The sequence below is a fragment of the Chiloscyllium plagiosum genome, chromosome 36 (genome assembly GCF_004010195.1).
Source record: "Chiloscyllium plagiosum isolate BGI_BamShark_2017 chromosome 36, ASM401019v2, whole genome shotgun sequence".
Classification (NCBI taxonomy): Eukaryota; Metazoa; Chordata; class Chondrichthyes; order Orectolobiformes; family Hemiscylliidae; genus Chiloscyllium; species Chiloscyllium plagiosum.
The window spans coordinates 27830303-27854330 of NC_057745.1; the positions used below are offsets into that span (position 1 = coordinate 27830303).

Below are 24028 nucleotides of genomic sequence, written 5' to 3' on the forward strand. Positions count from 1 at the left end.
CAGGCTGCTTCTATTGTTCCAACTTAAAAAAAAAACGCCAAGGCCTCAAAAGTTGTTTTTCTTCTCATGGACTGCTCGCCATCTATTCCCCAATCTCTTTCTAAAAGTAACCAAGACAAAACACACCTCTTAAAGCCAAGAGTGTCATCACACATGACATGTGAAGTAATAGGCTCATTAATTTCTTGGCATGTTTTCAAAACTAGGACACTGAAAAGGCCCTCAGTTTTAACTGCCCAAGTGAAAGAGTTAAGATCTCATTCTATCAGTACACAAAACCACTTAAACATCCGTACACGGCACGCTCTGTGTTTTCAGTGCACTTCATGTTATTGCCAGTTCCAAGTTTATGAGGAATGGGTGATAAGTGGCAGCCTCTCCAAAGATGCCTCCATCCTGAAAATTAATGAAACAACCATTCTAGACATAGCCAGTTTCACAAAATGGCCATATTCCACTGTTAGCTCCACAGACTTGATGAACTCTGTTTCCTTCAGTCAGTTTGCAATTTGACCACTATCTTCTCAATGCTGGTCCAGCCATTGACATCCACGTCCCACAAGAGAGTGACAAAAACACCTTTTTTCTAATTTCTAAAATTCTTTTGTGGGATTTTGCTGTTGCTGGCAAAGCCAGTATTTGTTGGCCATTCATAATTGCCCTTCAACTGAGTGGCTTGCAAATCTATTTTGGAGAGAGCCAGCCACATTGCTGAGAGTCTGGAATCACACGTTGGCTACATCAGCTGTGAAGGCAGATTTCCTTCCTTTATGAGCTTTTAATGAACCAGATGGATTTTCATGCCAACCTTTAATGGTCACGATGAAACTAGCTTCCAAAGTCCAGATTAAGTTTAGATTCCACCAATTGCCATTTGACCCATTGTCTGCAGAAGATTAGCCTGGGTGCCTCCATTACTAGCCTAATGATATTACTACTGAAAATGTGTTGCTGGAAAAGCGGAGCAGGTCAGGCAGCTTCTAAGGAGCAGTAGAATCGACGTTTCGGGCATGAGCCCTTCTTCCTGACTTTCTCCTAATGATATTACTACTCTACCAATGCTTGTCCATCCTTGACAGTGCATGGGAGAGGTTGAAAAGATGGAACTATGTTGATTTGGCAAAAGGTATCATTCCATATCTTTAAATGTGACATTCCTAAAGCTTAGCCAATTGTTTCTAATTCCTAAAATCTAAACCTTTCTGCAGTCCAATTAAATACTGAACCCTGAATTAATGGGAACTGACCTTCAAAGGCTATAATTAGCGTGCTGGCTTCTAATAATTAATGCACACCTCATGGTTCAGTAATAGGTTTTTGTTCCAAACCCTCTGCGTGTTCTCCACTGATGCAGCATTGAAATATAGAGCAGACTTTGTTTGCAATTTGACCTGATTTGTTGTAATGTTTGACATTGCATTCATCACAATGGAAACCTATTAACTGGCTGCAAGTTATTCGATGCACCTATGAATTTATTGAGCCATGAGTCCTAGAAAAGTACTCAATCAAAGGTTCTTGCTCTTTAAATCAAAGAGAATGTGCCTCATAAAAGATTAGAACATTTTAATTTTTATTAGATGGCGTTTGAAATTCCTTTGGTGAAGTAAGTTCCATGTTCTCTGATAACCTGGTCTATCCAGAGCACCGAGCAGTGATAAATATATTGCTTGGTAAGGTAGTGAAGGGTAGGTCCCTATTTGATCTGCTCTGCACAGTGATGATGGTATGGGAGATATATTATGCTCCTTGGCAAAAATCAAACCGCTAATTTCCCTCAAATAAAAACAGAAAGTGCTGGAGAAACTCAGTAGCTCTCGCAGCAGCTGTGGAGAGAGAAATAGTTAAAGTTTCAAATCCAGTAACACCAGTTCTAAGGAAGAGCCATGTTGGACTTGCAGTCATAGAGTTGTACAGCAAGAAACAGACCCTTCAGTCCAACTTGTCCATGCTGGCCAGCTATCGTAAATTAACCTAGTCCCATTTGTCAGCATTTGGCTCATAATCTCTCTAAACCCTTCCTATTCACATACCCACCCAGATGCCTTTAAAATGTTGTAATTGTACCAGCTTCCACCACTTCCTCTCATTCCATGCATGCACCACGCTCTGCGTGAAACAGTTGCCCCTTACGTTTCCTTTAAAGCTTTCTTCTGTCACCTTAAACCTATGCCCTATAGTTTTTGACTTTCCTACCCTGGGAAAAAGGCTCGAAACATTAATGCTGTTTCCCTCTCCACAAATGTTGCCAGTCCTGCTAAGTTTGTCCAGCACTGTCTATTTTTATTTCAGGTTTACAGCATGCAGAGCACTTTGCTATTATTTGACTAATTTCTCTCAAGCTCTCTTGGAAATCTGCTTGGGTGTTTGCCATCAGAAGCAGTCTGGGCTGAGAGCAGTCCATGTTTGAATAACATCCTGACACTTCCTGTTCAAGCATGCAAAAAAGAAATGGGCACTTTCAGGAGGAACTGGGAGAATTAAAATCCAACTTGAGTTAGCACCTTCAAGGAATAAGAAGACTGCAGAATTGGGTGGGTATGAGAAAGGAAAGTTGAAGAGAACATGTTGCAAGAAAATGGTCTTTGTTAGAAATTTCCCAAAGTTATACAGGAAAGTATGACTGTTAATGTTCTGATTAAAAATACATAGTGATTTGCAATAGTGGAGGAACATCGATATAGCTCCAAGACAGGATTTGTTTGACTTGGAGGGAAATACTGGTGGTGTTCCCATGTTTCATTTTCTTTGTTCTTCTAGATGGTAGAGGGGGTGGGTTTGGAAGGTGCTGTCTGAGGAACCTATGGTGAATTACTGCAGTGCATCTTGTATATGTTACACATTGTGCTTTGGTGGTGGAGATAATGACTGTTGAAGACGGTGGTTTTAACTTGTGCTGTATAAGACTGTTGATGGTGCTACATGTAAGTAACCTAGTTTATATTTTGCAGGCAGAGTTACAGAACCATTGGTTTATACTGGGTTGGATCAATTCTAATGAGTACCTTTGTATTCTTATCGGGAAACCTTGTTGGTAGGTTCAACTTTATTCTATCTCTGCCTTCATGTGTCTTTTGCCTCTCTTTGACTATCATGGGAATTCTCTTTACATTTTGCATACATATTCTCTGATCATGTTTTTTGACAGTATATACGCACATGTGTGCATTTATATATCTCCCTCTTACTCACTCTGTTTCTTCAGTCATTTTATGAAGTTTCAATAACAGGTCTTAAATAATAGAAAACATTAGTATGAAAATGTGTTGATTTAAAGTCATTTAATCTGTAAATATCCAAGACTAGATTGAGAAGAATATGAGCAGAAAGGACTTGATGTAATTCTTCTTAATGTTTCTTAGTGGAAATTTGTTGGCTACAAGGCCTAGTTCTGAATCTTCCTTGTTTTGAAATATTCACTAGGGAAATATGGCAGCAAACTTGGTCCAGTCAGCCTCCTGATTATACCGTACCTTGTCCTTCCCATGTGGGCTGTTCTCCAGATTTATCACCAGCCTCTTGAGAATGAATCTGCACCTAAGGTCAGTACCTCATATTAATCGTCAACCGTTTACTTTAAAAAATTGACTTTTATGTTGAGGATAAAGTTGGGAAGGATCCCAACTATGAGTGCCGGATAAGAGTTTGTTTAATTGACATGATCAGGAGAAGCCAACATGTTATTTTTTCCATAGTTCATTTTTTTTACATTAAGGACAACATTAGTTGCTCAATACGAGTTTCTCTTGAGAAAGTGGTGGTGTCTCCAGTGCTGAAGTACCTGAAGTGTAGGTATACCCACAAGGCTGTCAGGTAGGGAATTCCAGACTGTTGACCTAGCAACCATGTGGGGAAGCCAAGTTTGAATGGTGTGCTACTTGGAGAGATAAACAAACTCAATGGTGTTTCCGAGTACCAGTTACCCTTGCTGTTCCAGGTTATGGATTTGGGGTGGTAAAGCTGAAGAAGCCTTGACTAGCTCTTGTTGCCACTGTCCTCCAGTGATAGCCGGTGTTCACATTTCATGTTGGATGGTGTTGACTTTCTTGCCTGTCTTTGCAGCCATCCAAGAAATTGGGGCATTCTAACACACAGCCTGCAGTTGTCTTTAGCATCCTGTGAGTGGGATGGGGATGGGGTTGGAGGGGAGGGTGGGATCCTGATGATTTGGATTCATTCTGTGGCCCTTGTTGGAAGGTGCATCGGATGCTATGGCCATGACATTGTTCTTTGCCAGTAGGATCTTCAGCAGTCTTGATATCTAAAATCGGGCAAAGAGCACATCAAATAGCAGAGGTTGCTGAATCAATGAAATAACATTCCAGCATGTTGAATGGAGAAGGGAAAGGTTTGGGGAGGGGAAAATGGGCTGGGTAGATTAATAATGAATTAGAACTTTACCTATTGTATAGTCATTTATTTCTTGTGTATTTGGAATCTTTGATGTAGAGGAACTTCCTAAAATATTTCAGACTGAACAAACAGACTGGAGAAACAAGTTTTGGAAGTTAGGTTAGTCCTCTCGACGTGTGGCTTTGTCCTTGGTACTAAGTAAATTTCACACATGGAATCCAAATGAATTAAATCAGTGCGGTGGCTCCTTGCTCCTGTATCAGCTCCTTGCCTGATTCTACCCACTCCTCTAAGTGGTCAAGGGAACATTGTGCACATTGGAGATTCAGTAAAGTTGTTACCATTAATAACAAGACCAGTAAGTGGTCTTGAAGGATTTTGGTATCCAGTCTTGAATAGTATTTTTCCTTCGTAATTTGGTTGGTTATCTCAGTTGGCTACAGTGTGATACTGAATGATGCCAACAGATTCAATCCAATGCCAGCTGCAGTAGCTGGCTATCTCATCTTGCCCCATGCTTGCAGAGTTGTGCCCCTCAACCCATATAAGGCCAGTTGTCAGTCTCTGCTCAGTTGTCAGTTAGAGGTGATTCTTAGAGTCACAGAGTTTAGAGATGTACAGCAGGGAAACAGAGCCTTTGGTCCAACTTGTCCATGCCGACCAGATATCCTAAATTAATCTAGTACCATTTTCTAGCAATTGGCCAGTATCCCTCTAAACGCTTCCTATCCATATACCCTCCAGATGCCTTTTAAAAGTTGTAATTTTATCAGCATCCACCACCTCCTCTGGCAGCTGATTCCAAACCTGCACCACCCTCTGTGTGAAAAAGTTGCCCCTTAAATCCATTTTAAATCTTACCCCTCTCACCTTAAACCGATGCCCTCTAGTTTTGGATTCCCATATCCCTAGGAAAACACCTCAACTATTCACCCTATCCATGTCCCTCATGATTTTATGAACTCTACAAGATACAAATCAACCTCCAAACCTTCAGAGAAAATAGTCCCAGTCTATGCAGCCTCTCCCTATAGCTCAAACCCTCCAACCCCAGCAACATCTTTGTCAATCTTTTATGAATCTTTTCAAATTTAACAACATCTTTCCTATACTCCATGCACCAACCAATAAAGGCAAACGTACCAAATGCCTTCTTCACTTAATGAAATGTGTCAGACTTTGGGGAAAGTGCTGAGTGGATGGTTGCTTTTGTGGGCAGCAATTGGAAATTCTTCTCTCATTCCTTCATTCTTCTTTGGAATTCTCTTCCATTTGAGAGCAGTGCGGGCTCAGTCATTGATTTATTAAGGCTGAGTTAGACAGATAAGCGATTGACAAGGGAGTCAGACTATGGTTGATACAGGGAAGTGGGCTAAATACAACGTGGATCCGCCATGGTCCTATTTATTGGCAGAGCAGCTTCAATAGGCCAAATAGTCCACTCCTGCCCCAATTCCTTATGATTTTATGATCCCTATTGGGAAAAAGATAGTCTCTCATCCTTTGTGGATTATTGCTAACTACCATTATCACTACTTAATATAACTCAATATTCATCCCAAAATGAAAATAGACAATAGTGCAATGATGAGAATGATGAACAAGCTACTATTATATACTGCTCTTAAATTCCCCTTTAGCATGCACTTATTCTAGCTTGGACAATTCTAGGAGTGATTTGTTCCCCACTACACCTTCATGAACTGGTTCACATTTGCATAGCCTATTTTTAAACAGAGAGAGTGTACGGTCTGCTAAGAATGTGAACATTGCTTAGTGTTGATGGAGGAGAGCCATATTTAGATGAACTACCCTGTGTAACTTGACCAACTTAGTGTGTATGTATATAGAACATTTATCCATTTATATATAATTAAAAAGCTTTGCTTCTAGTCACCCGACTTGCTATGTGGTAAATTTTTCACATATTTGATCATACCCATGGTATCTGTATGTGTAATGTAGCCCTAAACCAGCTTTTCCAATCTTATCAAACAAAACCTTGGCAATTTGACCTCCCATCCACATGTGTTGCAGTGATTTCTTGGAATCCCAGTTTCAGGTTGATTTAGTAAAATCACCAGTAGATAGTACAGTCTCTTGGGGAGAGGTTATTTCTAAGCCATGCATAGCCCATCATTTTTCTTCCCACCTTTGTGTGTTACCATAGTTTCTTTATTGCCTTTCCCTGTCTGACCATGGCAGCCATCTTTATCCTGGCACGCATCGGTTACAATGCTTTTGTGTGTCCAAACCTTTTACAGAATAAGAAGAAAAAAGCAGTAAAGTAAAGGGGACAGGGACAAGAGCTATACTGAGGGAGCAGATGGCAGAACTAATGGAAAAGATGGAAAAGGAGGAAGAAAAGTAGATGAGAATAAATACAGAGTTAAGAAACGGTGTGAAAGGTCTGAAGAAAGGCTGAGGGACATTCTTTAAGAAAAAATGATTATGGAAGAAGCAGGGATGATTGCTCCTCTGAAATATCATCCAATTTGGGACATTAAACTGAGTAAACTCTGTATAAAGCTGTTTTGTATGTAGTCATGATTTGGAGGTGCCGGTGTTGGACTGGGGTGTATAACGTTAAAAATCACACAACACCAGGTTATAGTCCAACAGCTTTATTTGGAAGCACTAGCTTTCAGAGCACTGCAACCACCTGTTGAAGGAGCAGAGCTCTGAAAGCTAGTGTTTCCAAATAAACCTGTTGGATTATAACTTGGTGTTGTGTGATTTTTAATTTTGTATGTAGTGTTACAATCTCTGCAGAGACAATTAGCTTGTTAAAAGAAATTGGTGAGCGACTGGAGGAATTGCACAACAAGATTTCAAATATTAAGACTTGTATGGAACAAACAAATGAAAAGCAATTTTGTCCAAACTTTATTCAATACATAACTTATATTCACCTACAGAAAAAATATTCTCTTTAATTTTTCAAATTACGGAAAAAGCTGGCCACAGATATTCCCTACTCTGCCCTGTTCTCCAGGAACCACTTAATGCTATTCTCAGCTCCGGAAACATTCCTTTCTTTTTCCTTTTCCAGGTGGATAACCTCTAACTGTGCCCTGACAGTTGCAGAGATTCCTCCCAGTAGCCAAAGCTTGGCAAATCTTCCAGTCTTGTTTAGATCCTCTTAAACCTGGTCACGTCTGAATTGAGCTCCACCTCTCATTCTGCATTGAGAATGATTGTTTCTATCTTTCTGGTCCCTCTTTTTCTTGCAGACTTATCTTCTGGAAAGTTTAGGAAAACCTGCAATCCAATTCTACAATGGCTTCCTGTGCACTACTCTCTCCGAAATTCCATCTCCCTGGCAATACTATTCACACGTGCACTATAACGTCGTAGAAATGTGGATTATCTGTCCTTTAGCTTAATCAGTTCCATTCTGTCTTGAAATTAAATGGACAGTTTAAAGTATGACTTCATAAAACCAACAATCCCTAACACTTCCCTATGAGAATTGGAGACAAACAGCCTACTCAAAGTCACCGCCATTGTTTTGGCAATTGTTTACATATGTCAATGTCTGGCACATTCTTCATTATAAAATACCTTGCACTTCACCACACCGTTTAAAGAACCAAGCCACAAGTATTCTGATTGGGTAAATTCAGAACAAGACTTATGACTGCATGTTTAATTCTACAGTTTACATTTTATCTGAAATTAAAGAGACAATCATGAAGAACTAACAATCTTTTAAACTTTGGGTTTGCGTGGTTGTCTTAATTGAGCTCTTTAAATGAAAGGCTTTCTTCTCTGTATCCATGGTGACTGTTTATCTTATTTCCAACATTTTCTGTTATTTATCATTATAGAGACTGATTGAAATAATTATGAGTAGGGGCACCCGTCCTCTGGGAGTATCCTGGAAGCTTCATCAAAGATTGGTAAATGATGGTAGTCAGGGGAACCTGGGAGTCTTTGTACTCAAATCAAATCAAGTTAGCATGGAATACAGCAGGCAATAAGGAAAGCAAATGGCATATGGAATTTGGATCATCAAAATAAAGATGTTTTATGAAAGTGTTTAAGTCCTTAGAGAGGCCACATTTAGAATATTGTTTTAGTTTCCTTACCTCAGGAAGGGTGTTTTAGAAACCCTACAATGTGGAAGCAGGCCATTCAGCCCATCAAGTCCGCAACAAGGAGCATCCCAGACCAACCCCATCCCTGTAACCCTGCATTTCCCATGGACAGTCCACCTAATCTACACATCCCTTAACACTATGGACAATTTAGCATGGGTCAGGATTAGAGTGGTGCTGGTAAAGCACAGCAGCTCAGGCAGCATCCGAGGAGCAGGAAAATTGACATTTCGGGCAAAAGCCCTTTAGGAATTTAGCATGGCCTATCCACCTAAACTGCATATTTTTGGAATGTGGAATGAAAGCAGAGCACCCAGAGGAAATCCATGTAGGCACTGTGAGAACAATCAAACTCCGCACACAGTCACTCAGGGCTAGAGTTGAACTCAGGTCCCTGGTACTGTGATGCAGCATTACTAACCACTGTGCCACCTCTGCCAGGTGTAGAGGAGGAGGGTTGTGTGGACAAATCCAAGAAGTCAGGTCAGTGTGCTGCATTTGGCAATTTGAACCTCAGTTTTGGCTTTCAGGCCATGCTTTGCCATGCTCTATAGTGTGAGGGGATATTGCACCCAAATGAGATATTCTCAACTTTATTGAAAAGACCAATGTGAGTGTGGAACTGAGAGAAGCAGGTGCTTACGGATGCTGGGAGATTGTGTCCGATATGACAATGATTCCCTTGATCTTCTGCCCAGCCCTGTAGGGAGCAGGGGCTATACCATTCCCCAGTAATTGGAGGAAGAAAATTGAAATGCTTACAAAGATGATATAGTTGGAGGAGGCATAGGGCATCCAGCATGGTAGGCAGCATGTCCCATCTGCCACATTGGTACAGGCAGCAAGAGGTGCATCTAGGTTTCAGGTGTTTGTGTGTGTAAAGCAGGGGTCTAACACATTTCCTTTATCGTGCTGGTTTGTCCTCAATACGACTGGTGCCAGCTACTTGGCAGATGTGCACCCTGGGTGATATCACTCAGATCCTCCCTTCTCCCTGTCCTGCTGCTGCCTACCCACTTTGTGGCAGCTTGAAATGAGCCAGTGGCTCAAAACCTGAGTGACAGAGAGACCTAGAAGTTCAGGTACATGGTTCTTTGAAAGTTGCATCACAGGTAGACAGGGTGGCTAAAAAGTGTTGCTCAGATCTTTGAGTTCAGGATTGGGACATTGCGTTCAGGTTGTACAGGACAGTGGTGAGGCCTCTTCAGGAGTATTGTGTCCAGTTCTGGTTGTCCTGCTATAGGAAGGATATTATTAAGCTGAAGAGGGTTCAGAAGAGATTTACCAGGATGTTTGCCAGGACTGGAGGGTTTGAGTTATAAGGAGAGGCTGCATGTGTTAGGAATTTTTTTTTACTGGAGCATAGGAGGTTGAGGGGTGACTTCAGAGAGGTTTATAAAATCATGAGTGACATTGAATAGCAAAGGTTCTGTCTCTAGATTGAGGACTTCAAAGCTAGGCAACATATTTTTAAGGTAAGGGGGAAAAAGATTTAAAAGGGCCGTGAGGGTAATTCGCATGTAGAATGAACTGCCAGAGGAAATGTTAGAAGTTGGAGCAGATACAACTTGGATAGGTACATGAATAGGAAAGGTTTCGAGGGATATGGGCCAAATGCAGGCAAGTGGGACTAGTTTAGTTTGGGGAAACTTGTTCAGCATGGACAGGTTGGACCGAAGGTCTGTATCTGCAATATAAGACTCTATGATGAGGAGTCTATGTCAATCCTGACATGAGACCTTCATGTGGACAGTGGAACAGCTCTCTCTGGTAAAAGGCACTTCTCCCATTCAGAGCTTGGTGCATCTGTGCATCTTGTAATTTTCTTATGGATAGTGGAGTAATATCTTAAATGCTACATCCTTCTCAAATGTCATTCTCCTCTACTATCGTCCATAATGTGTTCCTCCTCTTTTATTAAAGTAGGGAGAATAAAGAAATTTCCATGAGGAATCCTATAGATGTTACTCCCAACCTCTTCCTATGGATGCAGGGCTAACACAAATGTCTCTGTGGTTTCACAGGCCACAAGGCTCCAACTCAACTTAAAATTGAAAACTTGAAGTCATTCCTCCAGGCGGCAGGCTTCAAGATCAAACACGTTTGTCAGTGTGAGCTGCAGTGAGCAGTGCACTTCCTCTCCTTCCCTTGGAGCCTTGGGACATGATCCCAGGTATAGCGATGATCTGTTAGGGCACTGACGTACAGGAGATAGTGAGGACTGCAGATGCTGGAGAGGCAGAGTCAGTAAAGTGTGGAGCTGGAAAAGGCACAGCAGGTCAGGCAGTGTCTGAGGAGCAAGAGAGTCAACATTTTGGGCATAAACTCTTCATCAGGACTGACAAAGGGTTAAGCCTGAAACATCGACTCTTTTGCTCCTCAGATGCTACCTGACCTTCTGTGCCCTTTTCAGCACCATATTTTATTGAGTTCACTGACGTGTTACATGTGGAAGTCATCAGTTCTGAAAGGAAGTACTAGGGCAACTATTTACAGGTGCAGCAGGTAATTAAGAAGGTAGTTGGACTATTATCGTTCATTGCTAGAGGGATGGAGTTTAAAAACAGGGAGGTTATGCTGCAGCGGTATAGGGTGCTGGTGAGTCCACACCTGGAATACTGTGTACAGTTTTAGTCTCTTGGGAAAGGGTGTACTGGCATTGAAGGGGGTGCACAGGAGGTTCACTAGGTTGATTCCGGACTCATTAGGGTTGGCTTATGAGGAAAGATTGAGTAAATGGGACTATACTCATTGGATTTAGAAGAATGAGGGGAGATCTTATAGAAACATATAAAATTATGAAGGGAATAAATAAGATAGAATCAGGGAGGTCATTTCCGCTGGTGGGTGAAACTAAAACGAGCGGGGCATCGCCTCCAAATAAAGGGGAGCAGATTGAGGACTGAGTGGAGGAGGAACTTCTTCACCCAAGAGAGTTGTGAATCTGTGGAATTTCCTGTCTAATGAAGCAGCTGAGGCTACCTCACTGAATGTTTTAAAGACAAAGATAGTTGGAGTTTTGAACAATAAAGGAGATAAGGGTTGTGGTGAGAGGACAGGTAAGTGGAGGTGAGTCATCAAAAGATCAGCTGTGATCTTATTGAATGCTGGAGCAGGCTCAATGGGCCAGATGGCCTACTCTTGCTCCTATTTCTTAGGTTCTAACTATGATCGGGTGAAAACATGGTGGAAATGCAATCCATTCGTACAAAGCAGTGCTGCTGGATATGGTTTATGCAAATCCATCACTGAACAGACGGATGGTATCAAATTATTTGTTTGTTTTCAGCTTCCCCACTGCAGCTTTCCATCAGTACACCATGCCACAAGGCACTAAGTTCAGATGTAGTGCAGTGGTTGAATTGCAGGTCTGTCCCTGTGTGTTCTGCTGGTGGGATGTGGAGTTGAGACAGAGACAGGTAAAGGAGAAGACCTTGATACACCTTCGGATGGTGGACCTGCTGTGGGGGGGTTCAGCAGCTTTGTCAAAATGCCCAAATTTTTGATTCTTGTCTCAAATGATTCCCAACAGAAATGTTTTGGTAATTTATCAGGTTATAAAAATGTGAATGAACAAAAATGATATTCCATTTTTGTTGGTATTCAAACTTTCTGATTGAGAGATTTGTGATAAGCAAAGTGTGCTCTGTGTGGGTTTTTTAGCTTGATTTCCTGTATGTTGGAAGCAAATATACAAATAGACCCGAGGTTAGGCATTCAGTTTAAATCACTGCAGAAGAGTAAATAGTGGGAGGCTCTGTACTGAGTAACCGATTCCTTCATAGATTTGTATAGATTGAGAATCATTTCGACACTGATTTACAGGACAATGTTGTTTGCTTTCTGAACTCTTTTTGTCAGTCTTAATTGGATATATTAAAGCTTCATTTTACTGAAGTTTTGAATGTTAGAATGTTTGTGAACCCTTTTCCCATAAACATGTGTCTAATTTTGGTAGTTTTGTGTTTAAAGTATGATAAATATTTAGAGCCTATAATATTTGTACAGGTGCAGAAAATGGTGCTAGTTTCTGGGGTACATTCAGCATTTATTATTATCCGTTTTAATTTATCACTTGAATAGCTTGAGACAAACAGGAACAGGGATGTTTAGCTCCACCATTGCAGTTAGTCATGACTGATCTGTACCTCCATTCCATTAATACGCCTTCACGCCACATCCCTTATTGATGAAGAACCTATCAATTTCTGTTTTGAAACAACCTCCATGGCCTTGGATGGAAAGTTCCAGATTTCTGCCACCCATTGTATGGAAGAATGTTTCCTAATTTCCCTCCAAAATGGCTTCTCTCTAATTGAGAGAGGATGCTCTCAACACAGGAAGTATCATTTAATGTTGTCCCTATAATATCTGTTTAATATTTTAAACGTCTTGATTAGATCACCCCCTCAATCTGTAGAATTCAAGGACACACAAGACTGGGTTATGTAACCTATGTCCATAAAACCTGTGCCCTTAAAGAAACATCATTCTTTTTATTCATGGGATTAGGGCATCACTGGCTGGGCCAGTGTTTATTGCCCATCCCTAATTGCCCAGAGAGAGTTAGGAGTTAAAAGTCAACCACGTCGCTGTTGGTCTGGAGTCACATGAAGGCCAGACCAGGTGGCATTTTCAGATGGCCGCATTCCTGATGAAGGGCTTATGCCTGAAACATTGATTTTCCTGCTCCTCGGATGCTGCCTGACCTGCTGTGCTTTTCCAGCACCACACTCTTGGCTCTAATCTCCAGTATCTGCAGTACTCACTTTCACCTGGCATTTTCATATGACATTTGAAACTGCGATGGCAGTCTCCTTCCCTAAAGGACATTCGTGAACGAGATGGGTTTTTTCAGACAGTCAGCTACGGACTCATGGTCATCACTCAACTCTTAATTCCAATTTTTTTAAAAAATTGAATTCAAATTTCACCATCTCCTAGGGCAGGATTTGAACCTGTACCCCCAGAACATTATCTGCATTACTTAATTAATAGTTTGGCAATAATACCACTAGGCTATCACCTAATCTTTTACAAGATTGTATTAGTTTTTTACAAATATTAATGACCCAATGGCGTTATTCACCCACAACATATGAAAAGTACTTTCCTCCCTAATTTATGTTTTGTTTAATCTTCATTATTAATTAATTTTGCAAACTTCAAAAACAGAGAATTTTTATTCAATTGGAAAACCTCCATCCATGATTTGTTTTAACATTTGAAAAATATTTGCACGTGTGAGATCACATTTGTTTTTCTGCTCAACAGCTGTTGCATGTTTTGGAATTAACTATTTAACCATAAGTGGATAACTTGCATTTGAATGCAAGTTGAATAAGGCACTCAAGGTGATCAGTGTGATACATCTAAGTGCTGATGGACAGCAATGAATTATCTGCTCTATCCAGTCCCATACAAGTTGAACACATTGTGCACATGCTTCCTACCCCATCGCGTATTCCTTTTAAAGGTGAACAGAACAACCTTGAGGTGCACAAAATTTTGGAAAATTCTTAGCCGTACCCTTGATATTGAATACAAACTGACTGGAGGACCCATCCTACTCCTTTCTGCCTCTTGTGAAAAATAAGCCCAGGTCTTGCTCGGGGAAATTCAGCAAATGAATATCTGCTGTACAGGCTGACACCCTACAGAGTGGGATCGGCAGTCATCGGGACAAGAGGAACGTACTCCCAGGATTTCACCTCGTCCTGTCATTGCACTACTTTTTAAAGACTGTTGTCGATCCTCCCTAAACTACTCAGTTGAAAAAATTGGTGGTGTATGCAAAATCAATGTAGTCACTTCATCTTCTAGATCTTGACTGAGGCAGTCCATATGTGCAATTTTTTAGAGACTTGACTCTGACTATCTGGGCAACTGAAAGACTTTCCTTGCTGGGAATTTATCTAGTGTCTCTCTTCAGCATCCTTTCAAAAGTCTCAATATGACTCACTGTGTGAGGGGCACCATAACTGAACCAAGATAAAAATCACACAACACCAGGTTATAGTCCAACAGGTTTAATTGGAAGCACACTAGCTTTTGGAGCGTCGCTCCTTCATCAGGTGGTTGTGAAGGAGCATCGCTCCGAAAGCTAGTGTGCTTCCAATTAAACCTGTTGGACTATAACCTGGTGTTGTGTGATTTTTAACTTTGTACACCCCAGTCCAACACCAGCATCTCCAAATCATAACTGAACAAAGTATTCTAACTGAGACCTAACTAAGATCTTGCAAAAGGGCAAAACATTTTGTCATGAATAGTTCTGTTAATACATCCTAGCAGCTGATTTGCTACAATATCCCTGCTATCGTCATAAACCTTTTGAGATCGATGCACTGTCACACCCAGATTCCTTTTCTTCTAAATCAGTTTTAGTGTTTTATTTGAAAATTGTCCTTGATCACTATTCACCCTGTCCATGCACATAACAGCAGACTTTTGTACATTAAACCTTATTTGTTAATCATAGACCCAATGCCTCAACACATCTTGATCTGAGTGTAGTCATGGCTTTTGCACGTATCTCTCTACCTTGCACAAATTTACAAATCATTTCCCCTTAACAGTTATGCTTTGATCATTTGTTTTGGTAGCAAATATCCAAAGAGCTATTCCTTTGTGAAACCAGAGGTGATCAGATTGCAAGCAAAGTGAAGACCAGATTAGTGGTTGGGTTGGAAGGTGTTATTGATGAATAAGAATGGGAGATTTGGGACTGAAGTGAAAGCATTGTGTGGGTGTGAGGGGACCAATGCATGGGGATGGAGGGGGATAGATAAGACCTGGCTCTTGTAATGGTTATGTAAGTGATAACGGGTCAGGTCTGAGTTCTGTTGTCCTGCTGCATTCAGTCCTGAATGGTGGGGGAACCAGTAAAAAACTCACATGAGGATGATGTGTCGCAAAAGTCTCCATTAATAGTGGTGCACATTAGTGCAAAAGATAAGACTGAAGCGTTTTAATCCAACGGTGCAGAGTGGATCACCCATCCTGGACTCCTGCTGAGACTTCCAGCATTACAGATGCTAACCTTCAACCAACTTGATTCATTTCATGTGATATAAATAGCTGAAAGCACTGGAGATTGCAAAGACTTGGACCCTGACAACATTCCAGCAGTAGCATGAAGTCCTATGCTCTAGAACTAGCATCATCCCTAGCCAAGCAGTGCAGCTACAACACTGGAAAATTGCCCAGCTATTCCTGCTCACAAAAGCAGGAGAAATCCAACCCCGCCTGTTACCACCCCATCAGTCTATTCTTGGTCATCAGCAGAATGATAGAAGGGATCGTTGACAGTGAGATCGGATTGCTCTTACTCAGCAATAAGCTGCTGACTGATTCTCTGTTCGGGATTGACAGGACCAATCAGCTCTGTCATCATTACAGATAACAGAGCTGAATTCCAGAGGTGAGGTGAGAGCGACTTTCCCCTACATTAAAGCCATGTTTGACAGAGTGCAGTGTCGAGGACCCCCTGCGAGACATGGCTCCGGGGAAATCTGGGGAAAACTGAGGAGCAGGTGAAGTGAGGACCCTTACAAAGAAGCAGAAAGTCTGGTATGGGACCTGTGTGGGACTTAGGAATACAGCAGTGAGGCTTAAAAGGAGTGGTGAGAAGGAGCACTGGCAAATATTTTCCCTCAAAGACCAAGGGTAGAACCTAGACCAGAGAACACCAGATCTCAAAGGACATAAAGGTTGGTATTAAGAAACAAATTGAGGCTTATGACAAATACTGAATACAAATATCATCTCCCTTTGATGTTAAACAGCATAACCATCATTGAGTCCCCCCATTGTCAACATCCTGGGGGTTACCTTTGTTCAGAAAATGAACTAACTACCGTTCTAAATATTATGGCTACAAAAGCAAGTTAGAGGCTGGGAATTCGGCGGTGAATAAATCACCTGTATCAACAAAGCCTGCCCACCATCCACACACAGCAGAGATCAGGCATTTGGTGAAATGTTCTCCATTTGCTTGACTGTTGGTTGAACAACAGTCAAGCAAACTAGGACAGAGCAACTTGTTTTAATGGCACCCAATCCACCACCTTGAACCTTTTCTCCCTAAAGTACCAACGTACAGTGGTGTCAGCATGTACTATGTAAAAGATACATTGCAGTAACTCAACACAGGTCTTTAGACAGCACTTACTAAATCTGTTGCCTATTTAATGAGGCTGTTTAAAAAAATGCATGCTTTCACAACTTTAGGTTGCATCAAAATGCTTTGCAGCAAACAGTGAGCTTATGTGATACATAGCCATTGTTACAATGTTGGAAATAGAGAGCCTGAGACAGCCATGTGACTGTGAACAGGTAATTGATTTTTCTGACATCCTAGGACCCTATTCTTTGAAATTGTGTTATGAGATCCTTTACACCCACTGAAAGCACAGCCTTGCTTATATATCTCACCCGTGAGCCATCACCTCCTCCAGCAATACTCAGGGTATCAGTGTGGGTTTTTGCGATGGAGATTCTGAGGGAGGGATCTTCTGATTCAGAAGTAAGAAAGCTATAAGCAAGACTAACAGTTTCCCTCATTAATGAACTGGTTATCTCTCGCAAAGCAGCAGAGAAATATCAATTGCATGCATTACATATTAATTCACAGATATTTTCAGGCTCAGATTAATTTGAAGCAAAGCTGTTATTTTATTACTCCATTATTTCAGGCTGTTGAAATTGTTCAAAAGAAGAACCTGCTACAGAGACCTCTTGATCTGTTGTTGACCATATCCCTCTTTTTTGCGATTGGATTCAGCCTCTTCAGAGGATTGGTAAGAGAACTTTAAAAGATACTTTTTTTCTGAACTACCACAATCACTGCAATGTCACGAGGAGTTGTAGCTTAAGAGGTTCAGTGGGGTTTTTTCCGGTTTGTTTTCCCTGAATCAACAGCTTTCTGACCTGGATATTCCCAGCAAAATTGGGAACGCTGAGGTGGCTCCACAGGCCTGCTCCGGGCAAATGCGCCCTGAAGTTGGAATTATGGTTTTCAGGCAGCCAGTTTTGCTGAGAGCCAGGCTGGTGATCCTGGGAATGCACGTGGAGTTTACTGGAGTGTGGACGCAGGGCTGGGTGATAGGCCTACCTCAGTGCTCTAGCGTTGTACTGAGTTTTATCTTTTAAAAGTGATTAAAGTAGAAAACAGCCCCCTCTCCTCAACACATGCCAACCTACAACTCTGTCCACTTTCCAGCCCCTCATCAACTCGTGCCAACCTGTTCTCCAGCCCACCAACCTTGTAAAAGCCAGACTTTAGCCCTCCTATTGAGATGAATTCAAATTTTTAATGCAGACCTTTCTAAAAAAAACTTTAATTCATAAAATTCCACTCACTATATTTACATTCCTTAGTTTACACTACCCCACTTAACAACAAGTATTTCACTCCAGTGTGTATTTCCTTTTAATTGATAGTCTCGCTTCAAAGGGTCTGTAACCTCATCATGCTGTCAACGAAACTATCAAATGGCAGGCTTCCTGTTGTGATAATGAAAGGTTGTGAATCAGTTATACAGAGCTAATACAGTAACAGATGTCCTGAGGCTTAAGTGAGCCAATGGTATGAGTGTTTTTACCACTCTAGACCTTAACAGAATTTTTTTTTGCAATGTTTCAAAGGGCAAAAGTTTTAAATACCTTGGAATGCCTGACAGTTCCTTTTGACCATTTCTGTTGACAGGCCTTTTTCACATGTTTTCACACTTCCCTTTGGCAGGTCCACTTGACACTTTTGACAGTTTCCTTTGACAAATTTATTGATGTTTTCAATGATCTTCACAGTTATATGCAGTTGTTACACAATATTCATGTCTACTTCCTACAATACCAGTGTGTGCCTTTACCTCTGCCAAGGGACAGTTCACCTCTTGCAAAGGGCAGCTTACCTTCCCAGATAAGTCCCAGGGCCAGATACAAAGTGCTACCTTAACTGTCATTAACCCACTGACCTCAGAACGGCTCCTGGCAGGTCTAACCTGCACATGCCATATTTTACACACCTGGGTCACCAAGAACCAGACACAATTGGGTGACCTCTATGAGGAACTTGCTCCGCAATCCCACAGCTATGAAACGGGACCTGCCCTTATAAAAATGGTCGGTGCTGTGTTGGGAACCTGCTCCGTCTGCCATTTCCACTGCCTGTCCCTTGTTGTGAAAATCCAGACCAGAGTCTTTATTCCTTTCAATATTCCACTCTGTAACTGGTGGCTATCTATCCACTGGTTTCAGGAACTCGCTAATTCATTTTGTCTTGCTGCATTGAAACTGACCCGAGGTAGTTGCTTTGTTGCAAATGTTACAGTGAAGGAGTGTCTGAAAAGTCCATATTATTTTGAGTGTGTTGAGTGTACAGCTGAACTTGGAGAGACCGTGCAGTTCACTCACCATGTTTTCACAGTTATCGCAGTGGGCTGTACTAATTACATATTAATGGCCATAGGTGGCTTTGGATTGTCCGATCAAGGTGTGTCGACAATACCTGCAGCTCCAGGAGCCGTACCTGCGAGACCCTGCAGCCTACCCAAAGATACAGGTAGGATTGGACTATGGCTTTGGTTAGCCAGTCGGATTACATATTGTGATATATAGGAGTTAGAGGGAAAGATTAGTCTTTGGAGCTTTATTCACTTGCAGAGAAATTGATCATCACGGTACCCAATTATAAACCTTGTGGGTACTAAAATTTGGGCTCTTTCTCTTCCCTTGGGCTATGCCAGCCAATAAATAGGAAGCTGGTGTCTTTTACCTGAAACCGGAGTTAGGTGCTTTGCAAACTAATTTAGGCTTCAATGCTGGTTGTAGCATCCAGTGCCAAATTCAGGGTGGCAAGGTGGCTCTGTGGTTAGGACTGCTGCCTCACAGCACCAGGGACCCAGGTTCAACCTCGGGTAACTGTCTGTGTGGAGTTTGCACGTTCTCCCCGTGTCTGCATGGGTTTCCTCCCACAATCCAAAGATGTGCAGGTTAGGTGGGTTGCCATGCTAAACTGTCTCATAGAATCCAGTGATGTGCAGGATGGGTGGATTAGCCATGGGAAAATGCAGGGTTACAAGGATAGGGTAGGGGGATGGCTGTGGGTATGATGCCATTCAGAAGGTTGGTGTGGATTTGATAGGCTGAATGGCCTGCTTCCACACTGCAGAGATTCTAAGAAATAAGTCAGAGTGGCATGGTAGGAATGTCCCTGAACCACGCTTTTACAGAGGCGAAACTTGGGTCTGCAGATGCTTGAGATCAGAGTTGAGAGTGTGATGCTGGAAAAGCACAGCAGGACAGGCAGCATCCAAGGAGCAGGAAAATCGACGTTTTGAGCAAAAGTCCTTCATCGGGAATGATTCCTGATGAAGGGCTTTTGCCCAAATTGTCGATTTTCCTGCTTCTCGGATGCTGCCTGACCTGCTGTGCTTTTCCAGCACCACACTCTCCACTCTTCTGCAGACCCAGGCTATAATTTTGTGGGAGAAAGTGAGGACTGCAGATGCTGGAATACCAGGGTTGAAAAATGTGGTGCTGGAAAAACACAGCAGGCCAGGCAGCATCCGAGGAGCAGGAGAATTGACGTTTCGGGCATAAGCCCTTCTTCAGGAATGAGGCTGGTGTGCCAAGCGGGCTGAGATAAAAGGGAATTGGGGAGGGGGGGGGGGGGGTGCTGGGAATACGATAGGTGGAAAGGGGTGAGGGTGATAGGCCGCAGAGGAGATGGGGGCGGAGAGGTCGGGAAGAAGATTGCAGGTCAAGAAGGCGGTGCTGAATCCGAGGGTTGGGACTGAGATAAGGCGGGGGGAGGGGAAATGAGGAAGCTGGAGAAATCTATATTCATCCTGTGTGGTTGGAGGGTTCCTAGGCAGAAGATGAGGCACTCTTCCTACAGGCGTCGTGTGGTCAGGGTCTGGCGATGGAGGAGGCCAAGGATCTGCATGTCATTGGCGGAGTGATCACGAGTGGGCATAATTTTGTGGGCATGAGTTGAATCCCACTGACTTAGTTGGTGAAATTTAAATTCTGTTGATTAAAAGTCTGGAATTTAAGGCTAGTCTCCGTAAGGGTGAACCACAAACATATCGTTGATTGTTATAAAAACCATTCGGTTCACTCTTTTCCTTTATGGAATGAAATCTGCCGTCCTTACCTGGTCTGGCCTTTGTATGATTCCAGGTCCTCAATTCGTTTTGAATTGCTCTCTGAAAGGGTATAAGCAAGCCACAAATTTCAAGGGCAATAAAGCCTGGTCAACAAATGCTGTCCCCGCCAGTGAGCCCATGCCATGGAGGGACTAAATAAAAACTACTGCGAATGCTGTGCCCAGTCATTCAGTCTTCACTGTTTGAACCCGCACAATTTGTATTTCTCTCCCACTTGCTGTTGTCATTCGCCAATTGGAACCACATCAGTCAGGAGTTACTAAACTCTCCCAGAAATGATAAGTGAAGATCAGTTGTACATTTATGGGTTACCGAGATTGTAAGAGTTATGTCACTTCAAAAGTCCTTCATTGGCTCTGAAGAGCTTGGGCACATCCTGAGGTAAGGGAAGGTGCTATAGAAATCCAAGTGTGATCTCTCTTTTTTAACCTCAACATCCACTATTAGTGCTAGGCAGGAAGTATTCATGTTGGCCTGGAAAAGGAAAGGAATGAATGAACAAAGAGAATCCAATGATAGTAGATAAGTCTGAAATACACCCATCAATGACACGTGTTACTGGCTGGGCCAATATTTATTGCTTATCCCAAATTGGTGTGGTGGTGGGTCATCTTGAATTGTTGTAATCCGTGGGGCATTGTGACACTCACGGTACTGTTTGGAAGGGAGTTCCAACTTTTTGAACCAGTGACAGTGAAGGAATGGCGATATTGTTCCAAGTCAGTGTCTTGGAGGGGTACTTGCAGGTGATGGTGTTCTTAGGAGCAGCTGCCCTTGTCCTTCTAGAAGACAGGATAAAGAGACTTAAAATGGGTACAAATACAGGGAAATAAACCAGGGTCGTGTTTCGTTGTGTTTTAAAGATAGATCTAATCAAAATGTGACTTTGAAAGGGATAAATCCAGGTAAATAATTATCTTTGATAGAGAATATAAAAGTAAAAGCTATGTTCTTAAAATTACAGAGTCACACAGTATGGAAACAGCCATATCCAACTCATCCATGTTGACCAAATATCCCAAATTAAACTAGTCCCATTTGCCTGTGTTTGGTCCATATCCCTCTAAACTGTTCCTATTCATGTACCTGTCCAAAAGTCTTTTTATTATTGTAATTGTCCCCACTTCCTTTGGTAGCTCATTGCATACATACACCACCCTCTGTGTGAAAACATTACCCCTCACCTCCCTTTTAAATCTTTCCCCTCTCATGTTAAACCCATGCTGTCTAGTTCTGGACTCCCCTACCCTTGGAAAAAGACTGTGGCTATTCAACTTATCCATGCCCCTCGTGATTTTATAAATCTCTATATGATCACCCCTCAGACTCCAATGCTCCCAGGCAAAAATAGCCCAGCCTATCCAGCTTCTCCTTTGTAACTTAAACGTTCCATTCTCGATAACACCAGTCCCGGCAACATGATTGTAAATTTTTTTCTGCACCCTTTCGCGTTTAACAATATCCTTCCTATAGCAGGTTGACCAGATTGTGCACAGTATTCCAAAAGTAGCCTCACCAATGCCTTGTACAGATGCAACATGATGTCCCAATTCTTATACTCAATGCTCTGACCAATGAAGGCAAGCATGCCAAATGCCACGTTCACCACCCTGTCTACATGCAGTGCCACTTCCAAGGAACTATGAACTTGCACTCTAGGCCCCCCCCCCCCCCGTTCAGCAACACTTCCCACGGCCTACCATTAAATGTATTAGTCCCACCCTGGTTTGCTTTACCAAAATGCATTTATATAATGTAAACTCCATCTGCCACCTCTCAGCCCATTGGCCCATCTGATCAAGATCTCTTTGTACTCTTAAATAACCTTCTTCACTGTCCACTGTACCACCAATTTTGGTACCATTCACAAACTTACTAATCTTACCTCCAATATCATTGATATAAATGACGAACAACAGTGGAACAAATCCTTGCAGCACACCTCTGGTCACAAACCTTCAGTCTGAATAACAACCCTCTACCAACACCTTCTGTCTTCTACCATCAACCCAATTTTGTATCCAATTGGCTATCTCTCCCTGATCACGTGATCTAACTTTACTAATCCATCTACAATAGGAGACCTTGTCGAAGGCCTTGCTAAAGTCAATGTAGACGACGTCTACCGCTCTGCCTTCATCTATCTTCTTGGTAACCTGTTCAAAAATGCTAATCAAATTTGTGAGACATGAGCTCTCACACACAAAGCCATGCTGACTATCCCTAATAAATCCTTGCCTTTCCAAATACATACAAATCCTGTTTTTTCGGAATCCCATCCAACAACTTATCCACCACGGGTGTCAGGCTCACCGGTTCCTTGGCTTTTCCTTGCAGCCTTTCTGAAATAATTGCACAACATTAGTCACCCTGCAGTCTTCCGGCACCTCATTTGTGCACGTCAGTGATACAAATATATCAGCAAGGGGCCCAGCAATCTCTTCCCTTCTTGTGTACAATGAGTCAACACCCACAAAGTTCTACTCTTGAATCAAATTGTAAGAAAAACAACTTCTTTTGCAACATCACAGTCCAAACTTCCATTTTCAGTTATTTTTCAAACAAAATACATGTCTTTACATGCCCCTAGCTTTTCAAGTGATGAAACAGTATTTTTAAATGCGTTTCACGACAATGTAAGCATGAGACATATCCAATTAACAACAAAAAATGATGTCATCCTTACATTCATTTTTGCTGAGCCATTTATAGGTAAATGGAAGCAATTTTTCACTTTTTCATTCAAGGGACAGTGGAAATCTTGAATTCTATAAATGATTAAGATCATTAAGATCAAGAATGAGATTTACTCTAAAGGAAAGAGGGATCCAGCGTTTGGCAAGCCTATCACCTAATATCTGACAGTCGCTTGGTGACACAACTTCGAGAGGGATGGTGCTACTTGTTGACTATGAGATCATTGGTTGGGTTTGATAACCAGGAAGGCCTGGCTGACCAATGTAAACAGGAGATGGGGCCCACTTGTGGCACAGAGGTAGTGTCCCTACCCCTGACCAAAAGACCTGAGTTCAGAGACCCGAGTTCAATTCCCGCCTCAGGCGACTGACTGTGTGGAGTTTGCACATTCTCCCCGTGTCTGCGTGGGTTTCCTCCGGGTGCTCCGGTTTCCTCCCACAGTCCAAAGATGTGCATGTCAGGTGAATTGCCCATGTTAAATTGCCCGTAGTGTTAGGTAAGGGGTAAATGTAGGGGTATGGGTGGTTTGCACTTCGGCGGGTCGGTGTGGACTTGTTGGGCCGAAGGGCCTGTTTCCACACTGTAAAGTAATCTAATCTAATCTAATCTAATCTAATCTAATCTAATCTAATCTGCTCTGGAGGTGTGTAACAACATGGCTGAACAGGTTGGTTAGGAAAATAGGCTTACTTAAAAAAAGACAAA

At 42.1% G+C, this 24028-nt stretch overlaps 1 protein-coding gene across 3 annotated transcripts in view; it reads left to right on the plus strand.

Annotated features, from left to right (window-relative positions):
- The window catches only part of LOC122541070 (transmembrane 6 superfamily member 1-like), a 65309-nt gene that overhangs the window by 20233 nt on the left and 21048 nt on the right, over positions 1-24028 (plus strand). For all 3 annotated transcript variants that reach the window (XM_043677581.1, XM_043677579.1, XM_043677580.1), the window contains exons 5-8: positions 2952-3034; positions 3424-3542; positions 17150-17254; positions 18925-19017. In XM_043677581.1, coding sequence (XP_043533516.1) covers positions 2952-3034; positions 3424-3542; positions 17150-17254; positions 18925-19017 — 400 coding nt within the window. The remainder of the gene's footprint in view (positions 1-2951; positions 3035-3423; positions 3543-17149; positions 17255-18924; positions 19018-24028) is intronic.